We start from the raw sequence: 20,223 nt of genomic DNA, 5'->3' as shown, positions 1-20,223 counted from the left end.
CCATGCACCACATATATACTCTTGCACAATAGTGTAAAGGGTGAATGTATGATGTGTAGGATACTTTTGTATTTAAAGAGGACCCTTTTAGTACACAATTTTATGCTTAAACATAATTCCAAACCTTTCTAAGTTTGTGTGCAGGAAGAGGTGTGGCGCAGCGGCCAGGGCGCCTGGCTCCGGAACACGGGTGCTCAAGGTTCGATCCCTCGTGCAGCCCAGCACCATGTGACTCTAGGCAATAGCTCGCTTAATCTTGCCGGCGGCCACCAGTGCCTTGACACCCTTGGGTAATTGTTTTACGCTATACAAATACTGGATTTACATTTATTTACATTTGCTGTGCAGTACAGCATACATGCAAAGTTAGAAACATTTTGAGAAAATATAACTTTTCTCAAATGTTGTGCCTGCTTCACGGAGGCATATATATTTGATGCAAAGCCCTGTCTGCAAATGTTAGTAGATTGGGTTTTTCTTCAAAAGCCTTGGGTGGTTGCAAGGGAACACCCAAATATCACAAATTGGGCGCCCCCTTGATGTAAATCATCCCAAAGCTGTGCATAGCATTACTCTGTCTTACTTTAGGTCTACCTTGCACTGCATGTTTTGAACTGGAAAATAATCCTAAATCAACATTTTGAGGGTTTGTGCTTGTGGAGAAGTGTGGCTCACTGGTTAGAGGAGGCAGACCTGGAAGCAGAGGTCAGCCCGGGACCAGGGTTCAACTCCCGGCTCGGCGGGGTCTTGAGTCCTAAAAATGTCCATGGACTCGACAATTCTTGCTCCGGTGCCTACTGGATTCACGGGTTCGAACTCTGCAACTCTGGGCAATAGCTTGCTTAATCTCCACTTTGGCCCCTCGCGGCGGGATGCCTGGCTTTCACCTTGCTGGGGCAATCTCACAGGGGAATACCAGGACAGGTTCCCTAAGCAAGTGCTTAGAAACCGCTCGATGATTTGCGCTAAATAAATTCCTGTACATTTACATTACATTTGTGCTCAACCTCTGGTTATACTGCACTGGCGCAAAATGATGAAACATCGTGCCTAAGCCTATAGGTGTAGTACTGTTGCAGCCTCCACTAGCACACATACGCTAAAAAATACATTTACATGTGCCAGCACCTCTAACACATATGCCAGAAATGGAGTGAAATATACAGCAAAAACAGGTAATAAATCCAACCTGCAAAACATTTAGTGGAATATAGATTAGTCACAAAACTAGTTGAATAGGCTATGTGTCATGCAGAAAATATGTAGCAACTTGTTTTTAAGCCAGCTGTAATGAAAGGAAAATCAATGGAATGTTTAATTGATTTTACTTTTGTATTTTCATGATCTAATATCGTTCACTAGCAAAATAACCCATTCATCGTTGTAAATATCACCTCAAAAAGCCCATCCAAAATATTCGGCGGTGACAGATGCATTGAATTTTACGGGTTGAGGACTGCCAGAAGGGAACCCCACACCGGTTACGTCCATGTTAGGCCTCATGAGCGAGGTATAGCTTTGATCCTGTGGCACAACTTGCCAGGCAGTTTGGGGTGTACCCAGGAGGAGCCGAATTAGCACTGATTTGCACATGGTGTTGGGCCGCAGTCTAGAGAGGCACAGTGGGTGAAAAACAATGGGTTGAAATGCTGCACAGAGCGATTGCCAGCTGTTTAGATTATCCGCAGCTATTCTTCCCATCGCCTTTGTGTGTTATTTCATTTTACCACATCTCAAGTGATATTTAGTTTAGTTACATATGTTTTCCCATAAATTCATTACTCAGTATTTTTGTAGATGTAGAAATTATGTGTAAAAATTCACTTGAATACAAACTGTCAGATAAATAACATGTGAATGATCGTCCATCCCTTTAGAAACGTAAAAGTATATAATTACTTTTTTCCCTCTTGTGCTTCTCGTTGTACTTCTTGAAGTCCATCAACAGCCTGATGAAAGTCACACACTGAAAAAAAATCGGCAAACAGCAAAAGATTATTTTAATTAGGACATTGAGTGCGGAAAGGGTAAACTGTTCAGAAGCAGTTGACACAACTGTGCATTTCTCCACAGGAAATGAAAATCATCTGACAAGCATAAATAATAGGCGTCTATCAACCAGGATCTTTAAGCCTTTAACAAGGGGGAGTGACGCCTCTATGTAGATCTTCACACACTAAATAAAGAAGTAGTCATCAACAAGTTTCCTCTCAATGTCCTGTTCAGCTAGGTTACTATCCTAAACATAGCACTGAAAGTGTTCTAAATGGCTTTTTTGAACACACCCTTACATATGGTATAGAGAATGTGTGTCTGCTAGTTCCTCAGCAGTGACCTGTTCTGGACACAGTAGCCTATGCTGACAAAAACACTACTATTTGTTTCACATCTTTACTGTCACACAGAATCCAGGCTGTTTTCCTGTGCCTTTTGGTGTCACTGGAAGTGTCACCATCCTGTGATTACCTCAGAATTCCCCTATGTCTCCAGCATTACTTAGTGCCCAATTATGAGTCTGGCGGTTCGAGGACCACCAAAGTCATGGTGGTGCAGCAGTGGCGGTCCAGCCACCGGCGCACCAGCAGTCCGACTGCCCCATTATGACTTGGGCGGTCGGACTGACAGGTTGCGCAGTGGTCCAGAGGCTACAATAAGCTTGGTGGGACCACTGTTTGACAGGAAGCATATTACAAGTTTCCTCTCTGACGGGGTTTTCATGGTGGTTCCACTAGCATGAAAACCGGGGCCGAGAGAAAACAAAGGTGGACCTACAGGGAACCCTGGTGCCTCACTCCATGTGGATGCACACCAGTTCCTGCACGTCATGGATGTTACAGCCCATGCCATGCAGGGACTTTGATACGTGTTCCCATTATGGTGCCTTTATGAAAGAGACACTGCAGTGTGAACCACCTTGCCGCCCACCCCTGCACCACCAAAAGTTGTAATCGGGCCCTTAATGTTTATTTCGCCCCACCGTTCAACATTTTAATTGCATACAGATGGGCACAAGTTTGTTGCAGACAAAACGCACCTTGGCATCAGTTTATCCAGGGAAAATTATCTAACAGATGAACACACCAAGGGCTCTAAAGGAAGTAGAATAGTGGATGAATTACAACTACATTCAACTTAACAATTCTAAACCAAACCAAGATTACAGTGGGCCACATTAGGATGTCAGTGGGATCCCCACAGAAAGGCCTTTGGTGGCGGTCCCACCGACATTTAGCAGAGCAGTCCGACTGCTGCACTATGATGCAGTCGGTTGGACCGCATCAGGTCGGAGGGACCGACCATCGCTTCTGACGTGCTCAAGAAGCCCGTCTGACCATCGGTCGTATTGTATTACCTACAATAGGTGTAGTCTCTGCTCATGCACGGCCATAGGTATTATGATGTCCCTCTGTGACAGCCTTTCCATAGTGATCTGCCCACCATAGAAAGGCTGTCAGGGCCCCTATCCCTCATGGGCGTCCGGTATTAAGCCTGGGGGACAGCTGTGGTGCCGCCCCAAACATCCATTTCCTGTGTGCATGGCACCACATGGTGCCTGGGAAACGGGGAATGGATGCTTCAAAACATCCCTTTTTCAATTGAGGCATGTGCTGCGGTCCTTTTCCAGGCCACAGCACAAGCCACAATGGAAAAAGCCAGGTTTACGGCCACCTACAGGGCATTTGCAATATGTTGGATGGAACTGCTGACTACTAATCGGGGGTTATCATCCTGCAACAATGGTGATCAGCCGCTAATTGCTAGCCGCCATCGTAATGAGCCCCAATATTTTGTTCTAAGATGAAGGATAACTCCTTACCCCCACCCTTTCCTCAAATCTTAACCAAAAGATAGAATCCACCCTCAAAGTCAAAAACAGCTCACACTTGATGTAGACATTATCCTCTGCACTTAAGTAGGGATGGTTACCAAAGCTGCTACCATCATCCTAACTGGCGCTATTCTGCATTTTCCTTTTCATGCACACAAAGCTCTGGTGTTTGGGGCAGCTATCAGATCCGGGCTGGACTACTGTATCTGCCCCTTGGTAGCCTTCCAACAGCTCAGATCAACCAATGACAGAAAACTCATAAGGGCGGTGTTAGGCTGATTTCTGTTTTATTAAGAAGGATCACATCTCACATGCCAGGAGGGTTCTCACTGGCTGTTGCTCAAGTACACACTAGATGTTAAAATCAGCTTTTGGATGCTTACATGTATTAATAGACTGGCACCAGAAACCCTTGACAGTAGAATCTGCTGAATACGTAACAGATCAAGCTAAAAATCAAAAGGGGCCAAGCACTTTCTGCTCAAGGATCACTTTTCTGGAACTCTCTCTCAGGTAACATCAGGGCCTCATCCAACTTAGTCAACTTTAAAAGGACTCTAAATACACATTTCTTCTAAGGTGACTCCGTAAGACCTGCGCTAAGAGAACACCATGTAGTGTGTGTGATAAGAATGTGCTGATCAGTAGGTAACTGGTTAGGGAGATAGACAAGTCTGGGACCTTGGGGACGGTACTTTCCACCTTTGAAAGGCACCACAGGAGACCACCAAAGTACTGCCCACCAGACCATGAATGAACTCAATCTGATGGGCATTGTGCGGACAAGTTTTGCGGTGTGGCAGGGGTTGCTGGTGTGGCGGGCAGCTGCCACACCACCAAACTAGTAATCAGGCCCTAAATCTCCAGTGACTGGAAAATATGAATGTGACCTTATGCAACGTAAACAGTGCTCATGTGAAGCACTCAAATATCTTCGGGTCCAGTTCGCTCTATAAAAAAAAGTCTAAAAATTAGCTACAGGGAACTCAACATCATTAAGACTGTTCCTCAGTAGGTTAAGAATATACACATTAAGATGGATGATGTGAAGAATGGGAGAGCCTGAGAATCATGGATATACATGCAGAAAGGGGCCGAAAGCCAGGACACAAAGCAATAAGTGGAAAACCTCGGGGTAAGCTTTTCTGGAGAGGAATGATTGGGACTTTATGAAAGAAATCTAGAGGCCCACAGAACCCTATTCAGTACTCATCCTGGATGCTCTCAGTCTTGACTTTCAAGCCCACCATGCTTGCTAAAGGTGGGGCTGCATCTTTCTTGTAAGGTAAAATTTTGTTGAGATAAAAATGGAAAAAGATGGATGTTTCGCTAGATAATCGGACCTCTGTAGTCAACAGTGCCCCAATATCTCACCAAGTAACCACATACATAAACATTGTACATAAAGGACCCACCTGGTTTTGTGCATCAAAAGGGAGATGCACAAACATTTGGAGGCACACCCAACAGATAACGCTTTGAGTCTAAGGGGCTTATTACGATGTCGGTCATAGATACGAGTCCGACCGATCTCCGTTCGGTGGTCACAACCTCCAGTCGGTAGTCCCAACCGCTATTTTATGATGCAACCTCACCTGGTGGAGTCGCAAGCTCCCTTTTCTGTATGGGAGCTTGTGCTGTGGTTGGAAACCAGCCACAGCACAAGCTCCAATACAGAAAATTAGCTTGTGTTCATCCTTGCCCCGCGTGGCAGGCACCTCACTGTACCTTCCGCAAGGTGCAGGTATCAACAGGGGAGCACCATAGGTGCCATTTCGGTCCCTAACCGGAGGCCGCTGGCTGAAGAGGCCCTGCTAGGGACTCCCAAAGGTGCTTTCTGACAGGTTTCCATTTAGGAAGGCCCAGCATGGAAACCCTGCCGGAAACCGACATTGTAATCTGGACGGCCTAACACGCCATCCATATGGATTGCGTGCCAATTTCAGCTGGCAGATGCGCTACTTGAGCCCATCGGAAGCCAGACGGAATGTTCGCCCGAGTTCAAAACCAACAGCCTCTTTTCTAATGAGGCTGTCGGAATTGAAGCCGACGATCTCAGTCGGAAAGTCTCGGACATAAAGTCAGAGGCTCTCCGACCCCGATCTTAATGAGGTCCATAATGTGTCCATTGAGTAATCTGATGAGGTGTAAATTGCCAATTATCTAATTTCTCAAATATATTGTAGGGTGATTGGTAGGAGATTTTATGGAACTTTATTTGATGTGTTGAGGCTCTATTATTTAGGAAAGTAGAGGCTTTGTCAAGAAATTAGTTAGATTTAACCACATTTGCCTTTTCTATTTCAGCACGGTGGTTGTATCAAAATATCAAGGTCTGCATGATACAGGGAACAAGGGGGTTTTTCTGCTGAACTTGCATGAGCTGTGAGGAAGTGGCTTGCATGTAGTTGATTCCCTGCAGACTAGCTGAAGTGCACTGAAACAAAAAAATCTCTTAAAGTGAGGATGCAAAGGAAAATGGGGTGGATATACTAAATAATGTTTGCAAAAACTAGTCACAATTTGCGGCTGGCATGTTGCAACCAGTAAAAAATGTCATGAACCAACCTAGGTCCAAATAGTTTGTTTGTAAAATTCTGATTCAGAGTGGGTGATAATCCAACCTACCTCATGAATATTGAAGAGGTTGTCGCAAACAGTAACTCACTCCTATTGGTGGCCATCACAGAAATGTTGACTTGCCATGCTCAGCAGAATGCTGTGACTCTGATTGTCTTTTAATAAAGTAAATGTTTTAAATGGGTGTCAGGGTTGGGAATCGAGAACTATCCTTGCGTAAATTAGAGTCTAAGTACATTATTGAGTTTGACTGTCTGACCCCAAATGGCTTGAATTCGAGCGAGGAACTAGCAGTTCACTTGATGGAATGAAATCTGTATATGTAAGAATATTAGGCGGTGTTCAACCCTTTTGTGATTTTAAAGATTTTTAACTTTTTGACTTTTTAGGTATAGAAAGGCATCTTGTTGATCTTGGCGCTACAATGAATTGGATGGTTTAATCATGTTTTCCAACGATGTGTTCTACTTAATTGGGACAACCCATTAAAGTAGTAATATTGACTTTGGATTATTTGCCCACTGGGGCGAGATGAAGTAATATGTATAGCAATTAACTATACAGCTGTGTATAAGCTTAGTGGTGAATGTGGCCACATGGGCGTTATTGCCCAAACTATACATTATAGTTCCTGTATGTGTTATATTACAATGTCTTCAGCAGATATTCAATGTAGATTATCTTTATTAGCTGATACGTCATTGTTAGTAGACTGGCAAATACATCGTCCGCCAACAGGCTTAGGCTGGAAATTCCGGTTTAAGCAAAAAATGCACCTGCGAGTATTGTGGAGCAAATATAGTGATGGAAAAACATGTAAACATTTTCCGAGTACAATTTGAGAACAAATGTTGCAAATATTCATTTTGAGTGTCTTTACATGAAATATTAATGTGAGGTATAATTCTCTTTTGTAATCATCAAATACCATGAGAAATGGTTTAAATTATATATATATCCAGTGGATTAAGACCTTCCAAAATGGATGTCATTTTTCAAGAGGATGCTACACAATTATGTAGTGTAAGTCCTATGTCTATATTAGGCGTAGGTTAAATTCAATCACGGTTTATTGCAATGTTGAAACGTGATTAAGGCGGAAGCCGAAATACATTATTTCACAAGCATACGTGATGTGTGTGTGTGTATATATATATATATATATTAATCACTATTCCTCCAAAGAAGAACAAATCGGGTCGCACTCCACAGGTCAATTTTGCAGTTTTTTAATTTTTCTTTTACATTCCAAAAACAAGGGCAGTTGTTACGATCTACGCGTTTCGGTATTCCAAATACTTTGCTCACGATCAACCGACCAATTGGCTCCCCCTCCCTGATATAATCAAATACACATTGCATCATTTCCTGTGTGGGGGTTACCAGTGCCTCAATGCTTTCTGGGAGATGTAGTTTTTTTGTATTTTCACACAGTGTAACTTATTTCATTTTGCCCATTCTCATGCTCTTTGCTCTACAATTTACTACATTATGAGACATTGTTCAATTAGTGGTTATGGTGTTGTGAACTAATAAGTTCCCTCAAGTGGGATTACATTACATATTGACACATTTTTTTAATATGCATTGTTAGCTGATGGTTGTGAATGTCTCACAACCCTCCACAACGGGTATCCCTGGTCATTGTATTTACATGCTATTAGGTTCCCTCAAGTGGGATTACATTACTTTTGTGGCTTTCCCGCCTTTCTAAATTTCTTTAATCACTGGTTACAGTTCTATCACCAGTTCCCTTGGGTTACCCATGTCTGGTCATGTAACATCATAACATATAACCACTGTATACTATTCATAGATAATCTCCTCATTTCACATGCAATGTCTCAAATTCCTCAAGTTTATGTATCATACCCATTACGGATACAGTAAGCAATTATGGCATTATTTTGGGCAACAAACAGATTAACAAAGCGAAGTCCTTATAGGTGTATGTATAACTCTTCTGACTGGTTTAGCCCATATGGGGTTAGGGTTCTTAGGTTTAGGATATGGCGTGACTCTTTTTGTCTCAAAAGTTTTTCTCTGTCTCCCCCTCTTTCTTTTTTGGGGACACTTTCGAGTCCAAAGAATTTCAATTGGCTCCAGTCACTCTGATGATTTAAATTTGTTTTTATTGTTGCAGTAAAGTATCTCAGTACAGAATAAACAGTCCGCCGACGTGGCCTCAACATTCAGCCACGAACAGCTATGTGTGCAACGTTTTCTTGTTATATAGAACTGGTACACATAAACATGACTTCGGTGAATCAGTGCATTATAATCATGTAAAGGCTCCTGCAGGCTGAGAGGTGATGGGACGGTATCGCCATAGGGGCGATGAATAAGATCAGATGGGTACTTTCATGCCGTAACAGCGCCGGATCTGGATCTGTACTGTGCACATAACAGTGTTACCAGTGAACAGGGGGGTAACGGAACTGTGGGAGGGAAGCATGTAGGCGCTAGCAGGGTCTAAGTAGGGAGATAATGGCGGCGGGTGTCGAGAGAGGGGGGGGGGAGAAACCCACGGATGGCCGGACATGCGAGAGGTTGCCTAGGACGTAGGGGGTTATCGGGGTCCGACTCTAGGGTGGCTCACTTCAGGTGAAGGCTACCGGTCTGCTCGGGTGGGGGGAGGGGAAGGGTCAGGCGGGTCTCCAGCCTGCGTGGACTGGCGGAAGCTGTGAAGGAGCATGGCCCATTCCATGGAGATGGGAAGTTTGCGCGCGCCCTTGGCTTCTTCTTCCCTTAAAGCGTCTTCCTCCGCTGCCGCCCATTTGTTAACCGCCCCCTTCCATTGTGCTATGGGGGGACCCTCTGGGGATCGCCAGCGCATGGTTATACATCTATTGGCCAGTAGGAGCGCTAAGGACACGAAGCGCCTATGCACCGGTTCACGCTTAGAGATGTGGAGGATGCCTAATGCACTGGACTCCCAGGTGGCTAGTGTAGTGAGACCCGTGAGTTCCAGTAGTGTGTTGTGCACCCCCTGCCAGAAAGATTGGAGATTGGGACAGTCCCAAAACATGTGACGGAAGTTCACAGCTGGGGAACAGCATCTGGGGCACAGGAATGGCGTGGAGGGGTAGAACTTGTGTAATCGCGCTGGGGTGAGATATGCCCTGTGTAATATATAATATTGAATATTTTTGAAGCGGGCGTTCCTAGAGACGCGTTTAGGGGCCTCAAGAGCTTTAGTCCACTCCGAGTCGTGCAGAACACGGCCTATGTCCTCTTCCCAAGTGGCTCGTAGGGTCGTCAGGGGGGTGTATGAGAGTTCCCGGATGGATTTGTATAGCCATGTGACCAGGTGGCGGCCCACCCCCATATGTAGGATAGTATGTATTACTGGATGCGTGTCTGGCTCGCCATTTTGGAGATTGAAATGGGGTCGGTATCCGTCGAGCAGTTGCCTATACCTGAGGAATTGGCCTGGGGGGAGCCCGTATTCTGCGACCAGGCGGTCCAGCGGTTTCAGCTGACCCTCCTCAAAGAGTGATTCTAGATCTGTGATGCCACAGCGGGACCAGTCGGCGAGTAGTGGGGCCGCAAAGTAGGAATCCTGCTTGGGGCCGCCTATTAGTGGCAGCAGCGGGGAGTATGGGGGTCTAGCGGGGGACAGCCGGTGTATCCGCAGCATACATCGGCGCGCTATCGTCACCTGGAGGGGGTAAGTGCGCCGTGGCTTGGTGCCCGGGAGGAGCAGACGGGTGAGTTCCGGAGTCGTGATTCTACCAGTAGGAGTAACCGTCTCCTGAGGGTAACGGTCCGCTGTCCAGTAGGACAGCCACTGGAGCTGTGCTGCGAGGAAATATGCCTCGAAGGATGGAGCTCCGAGTCCCCCCTGTGTTGTGGGGAGTTGAAGAGTTTTCAGGGCGACTCTGTGGCGGCCTGCTCCCCAGATGAGAGTTCCTAAGAGGGAATCAACGTCGCGAAAGAAGGATCTGGGTGGTATCACCGGCAGGTTTGTGAAATGGTAGAGGAGCCGGGGGAGCATCACCATTTTAGCAAGGGCTATCCGTCCAATCGGGGCCAGTGGTAATTTATTCCAGAAGGCGACCGTCGGGCGCAGACTCTCGAGTACCTTGCGGTGGTTGCCTTCAAAGATGTCCGTCGGAGAATGGTATAAGCGGACGCCGAGGTATCGGGGAGCTTCCGTGGACCATGAAAGCCTATGTGGTCCAAGGTCGATGTCTCGGGGGGGTAGGTCCGGGTGTAGGGGGTAAACCGTGGACTTGTCCCAGTTGACTTGTAGACCCGAGGCAGTTGCAAAGTCCGCCAATGTGGCCCCTATGGGGGTTAGGTCCATTTCGATGTCTCGGACATATATGAGGAGATCATCCGCGTACATGGACACACAATGGGTCCCGTCTGCAAGCGGTACTCCCCAGTCCACACCCTCCCGACGCAGTCGAACCGCCAGCGGCTCGACCGCTAGCGCGAACAGGAGGGGCGACAAGGGGCAACCTTGTCTCGTGCCTCGTCGGACTGCAAACGCCGGTGAGATACGTTTCCCGATACGAACTCGAGTAGTGAGGTCGGTGTATAGGAGGCGGGTATATGCCATGAGCGTCGGGCCGAGATTAAGGCGCCGCAGGACTGAAAATAGGTAGGGCCAAGTGAGGGTGTCAAACGCCTTCTCCAGGTCCATAATGAGGCAGGCAGCGCGGGGAAATCTGTCGCGTACCTGATCTTGGATATGGAAGACTCGGCGGAGGTTCTGGGAGGTATTCCTCCCGGGGACGAAGCCGCATTGGTCGGGGTGGACCAGCGGGCGTATGACCTGTGCGTAACGATCAGCTAGGATCTTCCCCAGGATCTTACAATCAGCCAACAGGAGTGTGATAGGCCGGTATTACCCCATGTGAAGCGGATCTCTGTGGGGCTTAAGAAAGGTGACAATCACGGATTCCCGTAGCGACTGGGGTAGTTTCCCCAAGTGTAGTGACGCCCCGAACACCCGTGACAGACGGGGAACCACCAGGGGAGAGAATGTTGCGTAGTATTCTAGTGGGAAGCCGTCCAGTCCCGGTGCTTTATTTCGGGACATGGCGCGTATCGCTTGGGTGATGTCAGAGGGAATTATCTTGGCGTCAAGTGTGCGCTTGTCGGAATCCGATATCGTGGGCAGCGTCAGAGGGTCTAAAAACTGATCCGCGGTAAATGGGGTACAGCATGCCGGGGCTTCGTACACTCGTGTATAATGGCGTTGGAATGCTAGGAGAATCTCAGCCTGTGATTGCACCAGTACACCCTCCGGGTTGAGAATGTCCGTGATCGGCTTGATTTCGGTGTCCTGCTTCGCCATCCAGGCCAGAAGCGCCCCGGTTTTGTCTCTGTGTTTGTGCACCCGAGAGGCGTATGCCCTGAAATTATACTTACGGAGGTCAGCGCAGGCAGTTTGATATTCCGTTTTGGCCTCTGCCGTGAGTACGGCGTCTTCCTCCGAGTCGTCAGGCCGTTTGGTGAGAGCAGCTAGAGCTTGTTCCGTCGTTAAGAGCAACCGTTCTAAGGTGCGGCGGACCCCCACTATCTGTTTGATGCATTCTCCCCTTGCCACCACCTTATACGCGTCCCACTCCACTAGTACCGATGACGCTGTGTTCTCATTGTGCATAAAGTAGTCGCGTATGCTGGTTTTGTGCGCGTCCCTGAAGACCGGGTCCGTTAGGCAGTCTCTAGGGAGGCGCCAGGTGGGGACCGGTGGAGGCGGGGGGCGCCAGGTAAGCCGTATTATGTGGGCATCATGATCTGAGAGGATCCGTCCCAGGTAATCTGTAGATGTAACCTTAGGGAGGATCGGAGCAGAGCAGAGGAAACGGTCTAGGCGGACCCGAAGGTTGTGTGGAATCGAGTGGAAGGAGTAGATGCGAGCCATCTGAGGTTCCGTGACGATTTGAACCCGTGTTTTCAATATTGTCGGAAATACATAATATTGGTATCAGCGAACCGCAAATGATCCATTTAGCATATCCTGGTGTTTTCGCTACGCTACGAGCAAGAGCACTCCTTTTATAAACACATTTCTGATCTACCCACGGCATCCATCTTAGATCATGGCCTCCATTTTTTTCTTGCCCTCACATACGCAATAACCTCTGATCACTTCATTTCGATTAAGGACACGTAGCCTTAGCCGGAGATTCACCTCTTTTATGACACGTGCACCTTAAACCAGATCACGCTGTAGCTGCATGACTCGACAAAGGCTGCCTCCTCTGCCCGAGGCCAGTCCTGCTAAACTGGTCTTCGTGTCCATTGTCCTGATCACGATTAGGCGGCCGAAGCCGGTAGCCTTGCCCATTTACGACCCACAAACATCTCTTATCCCGCTTTCCTATCTTCCACACCTGGCTCCGTTTCTTTCTTTCTGAATCTTTATTAGGGGGAGGTAACGAAATTTACGATGAGGCGGTCCGGCTCTTGAATGCAATATTGACAAGGGATTGTGATGAACTAGTGGGAACCCCTTTTCGTAGATGTTTTGTATCAGATTTTATCAACGGTTCCTGTGTACGCCAAATATTTATTGTTTATGACACAAAGGTTTTGGGAATGTACCAACATGTGAAGAATTCGCCTGAAGGCCAAAATTTAGTATATAAGGAGCAACCCTCTTTGTACAATTTGAACAGGCTCCTAGTTACTGCCCATGCGTAGTTTCTGTGACTTCTGTGTCCCTGCAGTAATAAACCTTTGGTCTTTGATGCCACCGTCGAGAAGCCCGTGTTTCTGTTCATTTGTGCACCAAGGCAGGTGGAACTCCGGGGTCTTTGGGTGTTGTTCCCTGACACCTCTGGACGGAACCAAAAAGTCCAGAACTCCAGTGGGTGTAGGTGTCGCCATGCATCAGTGAGCGCCCAGTGTGTGGTCCATGCCCTGAAGAGGGCCGCCTGCCGGGGGGCCGGGGAGTGCGTGGGGGGAGGATGTGAGCGGTCCAGCGAGGGGTCTAGTGTGCAGTTAAAGTGAAAAGAATCCAAACAGAGAGAAATGAAAAGGTTAAAGAAAGAACAAAAAGAGCAAGAAGAGTTGACTCTAGAACAAGCAACTAAGCAGTTGCAGGATAACGAGTGTGAGAAGGCCATAGAGGTGGCCATTAGAGAGCACAATTTAGCGATTGACAAGTGCTACCCTGCCTTGCCATCGAAAACAATTAAGATACTAGAGGATTCTGAAAACGATCCTCTGTTGTCTTATTTGTTACGGTCACCTCCACCGTATGCACAGGGTGCTACGGCTCCACCTTTACCGAATGTACAATTGCCGGTTGCTGGACAACCTGGTGTTCCTGCCCCTCAGAATCAAGTTCCTGTACCTCCTGTGGTCAATGTGAATGTTCCTACGGCTCCTCCTCTTCCTGGATTGCCGACTTCTATACCTGTATCTGCCTCGCTTACACCTACTGTTCCACAAACTATCTTTTTCGATACTTCTACTGTCCCGCTATCTGTTCCAACCTCTACTGTGTTCTCTGCGTCTGCCAGAATGTTGACTCCACTTTCCGTTCGTCGAAGAATCGCTGATTCTGTTTCCAACATTCTGTCTCCTTTATATAAAACTTTAATCAAGACTCCTACTTCTGACTCTGCTCAGAGACGTAGTCAGCTTCCGAGTACTGAGGAACGGGGAATTTTAGATTCCACGGCTCTCAGATGGATTTCGAAGAGTAGGAGATATAGTACGAGAGATGTGCTAGATACGTTTATGCAGTGGAAAGAACCAACGCAACGGTATGTCTTTGACGAGATGTGCTCGTTGTTACGTGAGGAGATAGAAGAAGATGATGTTGAATCAAATTTAGAAGACTTAATTAAGGTTCAGAAAGAGTTTGCTGCAGGAATGATAGTAGGTGAAAATATAGAAGAAGCGATGGAACTGATTTTAAGTTATAGGAGTGATCCATCACTTCGTTCACCGCGAGATTTAGAGAAAAGTAAGACGAAGCTAAGTCGCCAATATCCAATGAGGGAGGTTCCTCCAATTTGGCGCGATGCTGTGCAAGCTGATGCAGTCCGTGGTATTGCAGCCGCTCCGGCCCAGTTCCAAAGGGTGTGGATACACATTCCATGGAAACGAGCTGAAGTGCTAGCAGTGAAGCAGGCCTTGCCAGATCCGCGTAAGAATCCTGCTGGATACTATAAGGAATTAACACAGACAGTTGAGGCTTGTATAATGAACTTAGCAGACATCGATATGTTATTTGGGAACGTAGTTCCGCAACCAATTTGGGCTAAAATTCGTAGAGAGAATCATCCAGCTGCCCTAGGTGGTGATTGGGCAGCTATCATTGCAGCGGATGGTCAGCAAGTAGGTGGTGCAAAACCCGAACCCCTAATTGCTAATCTTCCAGGTAGAATAATCGACTTAATGAAGGCTCTGATGCCCGCATTGCGTGTTAATTGGGACAAGTTGTCAGCATGCAGACAGAAGAAAGACGAAAGTGTCTCCGACTTCTTCACGAGGTTCGAAGAGACTTTTGTAGATCACAGTGGTCAGGATATGAGCACAGAAGGAGGACAAAGACTGTTTGTCGATAAATTTGTGCATAATTTGTTACCTGAATTATGCAATAAATTAAAGGATTCAGAGAGTGCGTGGGTTGTTTCTACAACTGCGCAAATACTTGCAACTGCGCAGTATTACGAAAATAGGGATAAAGAGGAAAAGGAGAAATCAGAAAAGAAAACGAAAGCCTTAAAGACTAAAGTTCTTTTGCAACAGGCGTATCCGCCTCGCACGAATCAGACTAATACGCAACAGGGTTCGTATCAAAGGACAGATTATAGTACATCGAGACCTCAATATCAGTGGAACCAATGTGCGTACTGTAAGAAAGAGGGTCACTATAAAAATGAATGTCCGGTCTTAGCACAAAATAATGCAGCAGCAGCTCAGAGAGGTCGTGGTGGTTTTGTGCAGAATTCTAGAGGTCGAGGGCGAGGTACTATGCCTCCACAAACGAATGATCGTCCTTCCAATCACTTTGATCAACGAAATGGCCAGTCTGCTCAGCAAAATAGATCTCAACAATATCTTGTTGAAGATTATTGTGAAGTGGATGAGGGATTTCAGCAAATTGGGTACTAGGACAGCCATGGACAGAGAGAGGGAGTAGTATCAGTTCCAGTGGATCAGAGTGGGCCTTATGTCGCAGTAGCAACATCAGGTGTAGTCGAACCGTTTCTGTTGGATACTGGTGCCGCAAAAAGTTCTATCATTCATGCGAAACTCCCTGGCGCACCTCTGTCCGGCTCAACAAATGTTTCTTTAGGTTTTTCAGGCGCCCCTGTTTACAACCCGATATCTGGTCCTTTGTCTATTTCTGTTGGACCGTGTCAATTGAAAGCACCTCTGATTTTGACGACGGGTTGTAATGAAAATCTGCTTGGTTTAGACTTGTTAAAACGACTATATGCGACATTGTACTGTTCTCCGGAAGGAGTACAGCTTACATTGGGTAAAAATATCACTTCTCCGATGTACTTGTCAATGGATGCACTCCCACCAGAGCTGCGTTCACTCCCTGATTCTCTTTGGGCGACTGGTCCTAACGATGTAGGCCTTTTAGAAATACCACCATATGTAGTAACTTTGAAAGCAAATGTAAAATTTCCAAGAATTCCGCAATACAAAATATCTAGTGAAGGTGAGCGTGCACTTTTATTGATTGTGCAAGATTTGATTAAGAAAGATGTGGTTGAAGAAACTAGAGGAAATGTCTGTAACAGTCCTGTACTACCGATCTTGAAACGAACTGATCCTACAAAGCCTCCAGTGTATAGGTTTGTTATCGACCTCAGAGAAGTTAATAAGATTGTAGTTCCGCAGTTTCCTGTAGTTCCAGACATTACTGCCTTGTTGACATTGATTCCTGCTACAGCTACTTGGTTTTCAGTCATCGACTTGAAGAATGCATTTTTCAGCATTCCGATAGCCGAGGAAAGCAGAGATATTTTCGGCTTCTGTTTAGGAGGTCGAAGTTTCAGATTCAAACGCGCTCCACAAGGCTATTGTGAGAGCCCATCTATTTACAGTCAAGCATTAAAAAGCCAGTTAGATACCTTTGTCCTTCCTCCAGGTTCTGCCCTAGTACAGTATGTAGACGATCTTCTAGTGGCTGCTGATGACAAGGAAACTTGCAAAGCAGCTACGATCTCGTTATTACATCATTTGTCTAATTTGAATCATAAGGTGTCACCTTCGAAAATGCAATACTGCTGCCAAGAAGTGACCTACCTAGGTCATCTCTTGTCAAAGGAGGGAAGGAAGTTGACCCCAGAGAGAATAAAAGCAATTACGCAGATGAGTGTTCCACGCACACAGAGAGAAGTACGTGCCTTCCTAGGTATTACCTCTTACTGTAGGCAGTGGATCCCAAATTTTTCTCTTTTAGCAAAACCGTTGGTAGCTTTGACTGGGAAAAATGTTCCGAGTCCGGTGCCATGGTCTGATGAATGTCAAGAGAGTTTTACTGAATTACGAAAAGCATTGTGTTCAGCTCCTGTATTGGGTACACCTGATTACAGTAAGCCATTCACGCTCTACGTTCACGAGAGAGAAGGTTGCGCGTTGAGTGTTCTGACACAAAAGTTTGGTGATAAACAACGCCCTTGTGCATATTTTTCATCAACATTAGATCCGGTAGCTAGAGCGTTACCTAGTTGTTTGAGAGCTACAGCGGCAGCTGCGGCTTCCATTCGACAATCTGCTGGTTGGGTGATGAACAACATGCTAGTGGTCATGGTTCCTCATGCGGTGGATACACTCATGAATCGAACGAAGACACAACACCTTACCAGTGCTAGACTATCTGGTTATGAGCTGACGTTATTAGCGAGTCATATTCAGATCAAAAGATGTAATGTATTGAATCCAGCAACGCTGTTGCCGACTGATCAAGAGTCGAGTGATTCCGAACCACATGATTGTTGTTTTAAAACGGAGGAAGAGACAAAAGGACGCATTGACTTAAAGGATACTCCGTTATCCGATCCAGATGGCACGCTGTATGTGGACGGGTCATGTTTTAAATTGGAGAATGGTGATGTGACTGCTGCTTACGCAGTAACGACTTTGAAGACAATTGTGGAGACTGCAAGAGTGAGTCAGAATTCTGCCCAAGCTGCAGAATTAATAGCTCTAACGAGAGCGTGTGTTTTAGCTAAGGGAAAGAGAGTGAATGTTTTTACAGATAGTCAGTACGCGTTTGGCGTGGCCCATAGTTTTGGCCGTTTGTGGAGAGAAAGAGGTTTCATTACGTCCCATGGGACTAAGATTCAACATGGTCAGCTAGTTAACGACTTGTTGGAATCTCTAACCTTGCCGACTGAAGTTGCGATTGTAAAGTGCAGTGCTCATAAAGCAATCACGGATGATGTTGGTCGCGGGAATGCTTTTGCTGATGAAACTGCTAAACAGACAGCTAGAGACATGATGAGCAGAATGTATGTTGCTACGTCTGCAAGATGGGTTGCTGAGTCTGGAATGTGTGAGGATACTATGGAAAGTGTGAAAGAGATTCAGAAAGAAGCAACTGAGGAGGAAAAACGTGTATGGGAAGAAAGTACGGGCAAATTGGATTCGAATGGGTGTTGGATTGATTTGACAGAACAGCAGCGTTGGATGTTGCCTGATGCGTATGTGCTTGCAGTAGTGACGATGGCGCATGGAGTAGCGCATATAAGTTCTAAAGGAATCTGTAAAATGTTGGCTCCAGTCTGGAAGAATGATGGAATCAGTAAGTGTGCAGAGAGAGTGGTGAAAAATTGTATGGTATGCCTGATGCATAATCCTGGCAAGGGAACTCCAACTCCAGCTGGTCACTTCGCTCCTCCTTCCTGCCCCTTTGAAGTGATTCAGTTAGACTTCATTCACATGGATCGCTGTAATAATTTGAAATACGTCCTTGTGGTAGTCTGTGCTTTCTCCAGGTGGATTGAAGCATACCCACTAAAGGACAATACTGCCCTATCAACTGCCAAAATTCTTCTCAAAGAATATTTCCCTAGGTATGGTATGCCACGGATTGTATGGTCAGATAACGGAAGTGAGTTTATAGGGAAAGTTATGCAGAGTGTGTGTGCCGGCCTAGGTCTGAAACAAAAGTTCCACAGTGCAAACCATCCCCAGTCTGCTGGTTTAGTGGAGGGTTACAATGGCACCCTCAAGCTGAAACTAGCTAAAATACAAGCATCCACAGGTTTAGCCTGGCCAGACGCACTTCCTTTGGCCTTGTTATCAACGAGAGCAACTGTACATTCTAGAGTGGGGCTTAGCCCTTATGAGATAGTGTTTGGCCGCCCGGCAAATATTTGGGGTGTGCCGAGGCCTAAGGAGTTTTGTTCTCTAGAATATCCTATGTTGATAGACTACCTTTACGACTTGACTGCTAAATTGAGTCTTATTCACCAACAGGTTTTCGTTGCTTTACCAAAGCCTCCGGAGAGTCCAGGGCATCAGCTGAAACCAGGAGATCTTGTGGTTATCAGGAATTTCGCAAGGACGAAGAACCTTCAGCCGAGATTCGTCGGCCCCTTCCAAGTCCTGCTTGCAACAAGAACAGCAGTTCGTGTGGCTGGTCGCAAGCATTGGGTGCATGCATCCCATGTAAAGCGTGTACCTTTGCCACTTCCTTACGACGACTGGGTGAAGAAGGGAATTGGTTCCTCCGAATTTGAAAGCACGCCAAAATTCATCCCTTTCAGCGATGCCGAATTAATCACTGACACTCCAAGCTCTGACTCTCCTTCAGAAAAGACACGATGTTTCCACCTTTATCGGCCATTTTGATTTCTATTTGGTCATTTATAGATAGCTCCAGAAGTGCCTTTCTCTCATTTTCTGTTAGATTGTCTTTATAATTTGAGTTCTTCAGTTTATACAAATCCTGGGTTACCGCTTCCTGGAATAAGTCAATCTTATTTCCTGGGACCAGTTGGGGGTAAAACTTTGATTTTGGTTTCTTACCACTCAGACCCGCTCCTTCTTGTTTACAAGCAACTTCCAAGGGGATCAAAATGGCCGATAAAGGTGGAAACATCGTGATACTGGAAAAAACAGCGTATATCTCAGAAGCGCATCGACAACTAAGGGACACCAAGTATTATGACAGGTTAAAAAGAAATCCTACCATGGAAATAAAAGAAATGGTGGACGCAAAGTTAACAGAATGGAGTAGAAGAAGCCTAATTGATGAAGAAGAGAGGAAATATCTTACGGTAGCACATCCAGTAACGGCTACTATATATTTCCTCCCGAAATTGCACAAGAACCAAAAAATGCCCCCAGGACGCCCAATCTTGTCTGCGAAGGGCTCTCTCCTGGAACCGATTGCCAACTACATTGACTATTTTTTTTAATCCATTTGTAACATGCCTAGCTTCCTACATACAGGATACAAGTGACCTACTAAGAAAACTTGAGAACACTGCCTGGCAAGACTCATACCATTTGGTATCCATGGATGTCATATCCCTTTATACCAACATAGGGAATGACATGGGACTTACAGCATGCAATTACTTCCTAAAGGAAAGAAAAATAGAATTTGGAAATCATAATCAGATGATATTGGATATGATCACGATTTGTTTGACCAGAAATATCTTCATGTTTGGGGAAGAAATATACTGTCAAAATAGCGGGACAGCGATGAGATTTTCCTTTAGTCCCAGCTATGCCTGTTTAGCGATGGGATGGTGGGAGAAGGAAGTAGCATGGAGTAACAGCAATGAGGCATCACTAAATAAAGTGATTAGTTGGACATGATATATCGATGATTTACTAATCATCTGGGATGGCAGCAAAGAGGAATT

At 46.0% G+C, this 20,223-nt stretch overlaps 1 protein-coding gene across 1 annotated transcript in view; it reads right to left on the bottom strand.

The window, feature by feature from the left end:
- The window catches only part of ADSS1 (adenylosuccinate synthase 1), a 478,155-nt gene that overhangs the window by 166,411 nt on the left and 291,521 nt on the right, over window positions 1-20,223 (bottom strand). The window contains exon 5 of the mRNA XM_086937899.1: window positions 1,900-1,966. Within this exon, the coding sequence (XP_086794025.1) occupies window positions 1,900-1,966 (67 nt within the window). The remainder of the gene's footprint in view (window positions 1-1,899; window positions 1,967-20,223) is intronic.

The sequence above is a fragment of the Lissotriton vulgaris genome, chromosome 9 (assembly GCF_964263255.1).
Source record: "Lissotriton vulgaris chromosome 9, aLisVul1.2, whole genome shotgun sequence".
In the NCBI taxonomy this organism is placed as follows: domain Eukaryota; kingdom Metazoa; phylum Chordata; class Amphibia; order Caudata; family Salamandridae; genus Lissotriton; species Lissotriton vulgaris.
This window is presented reverse-complemented; position numbering and strand designations above follow the sequence as displayed.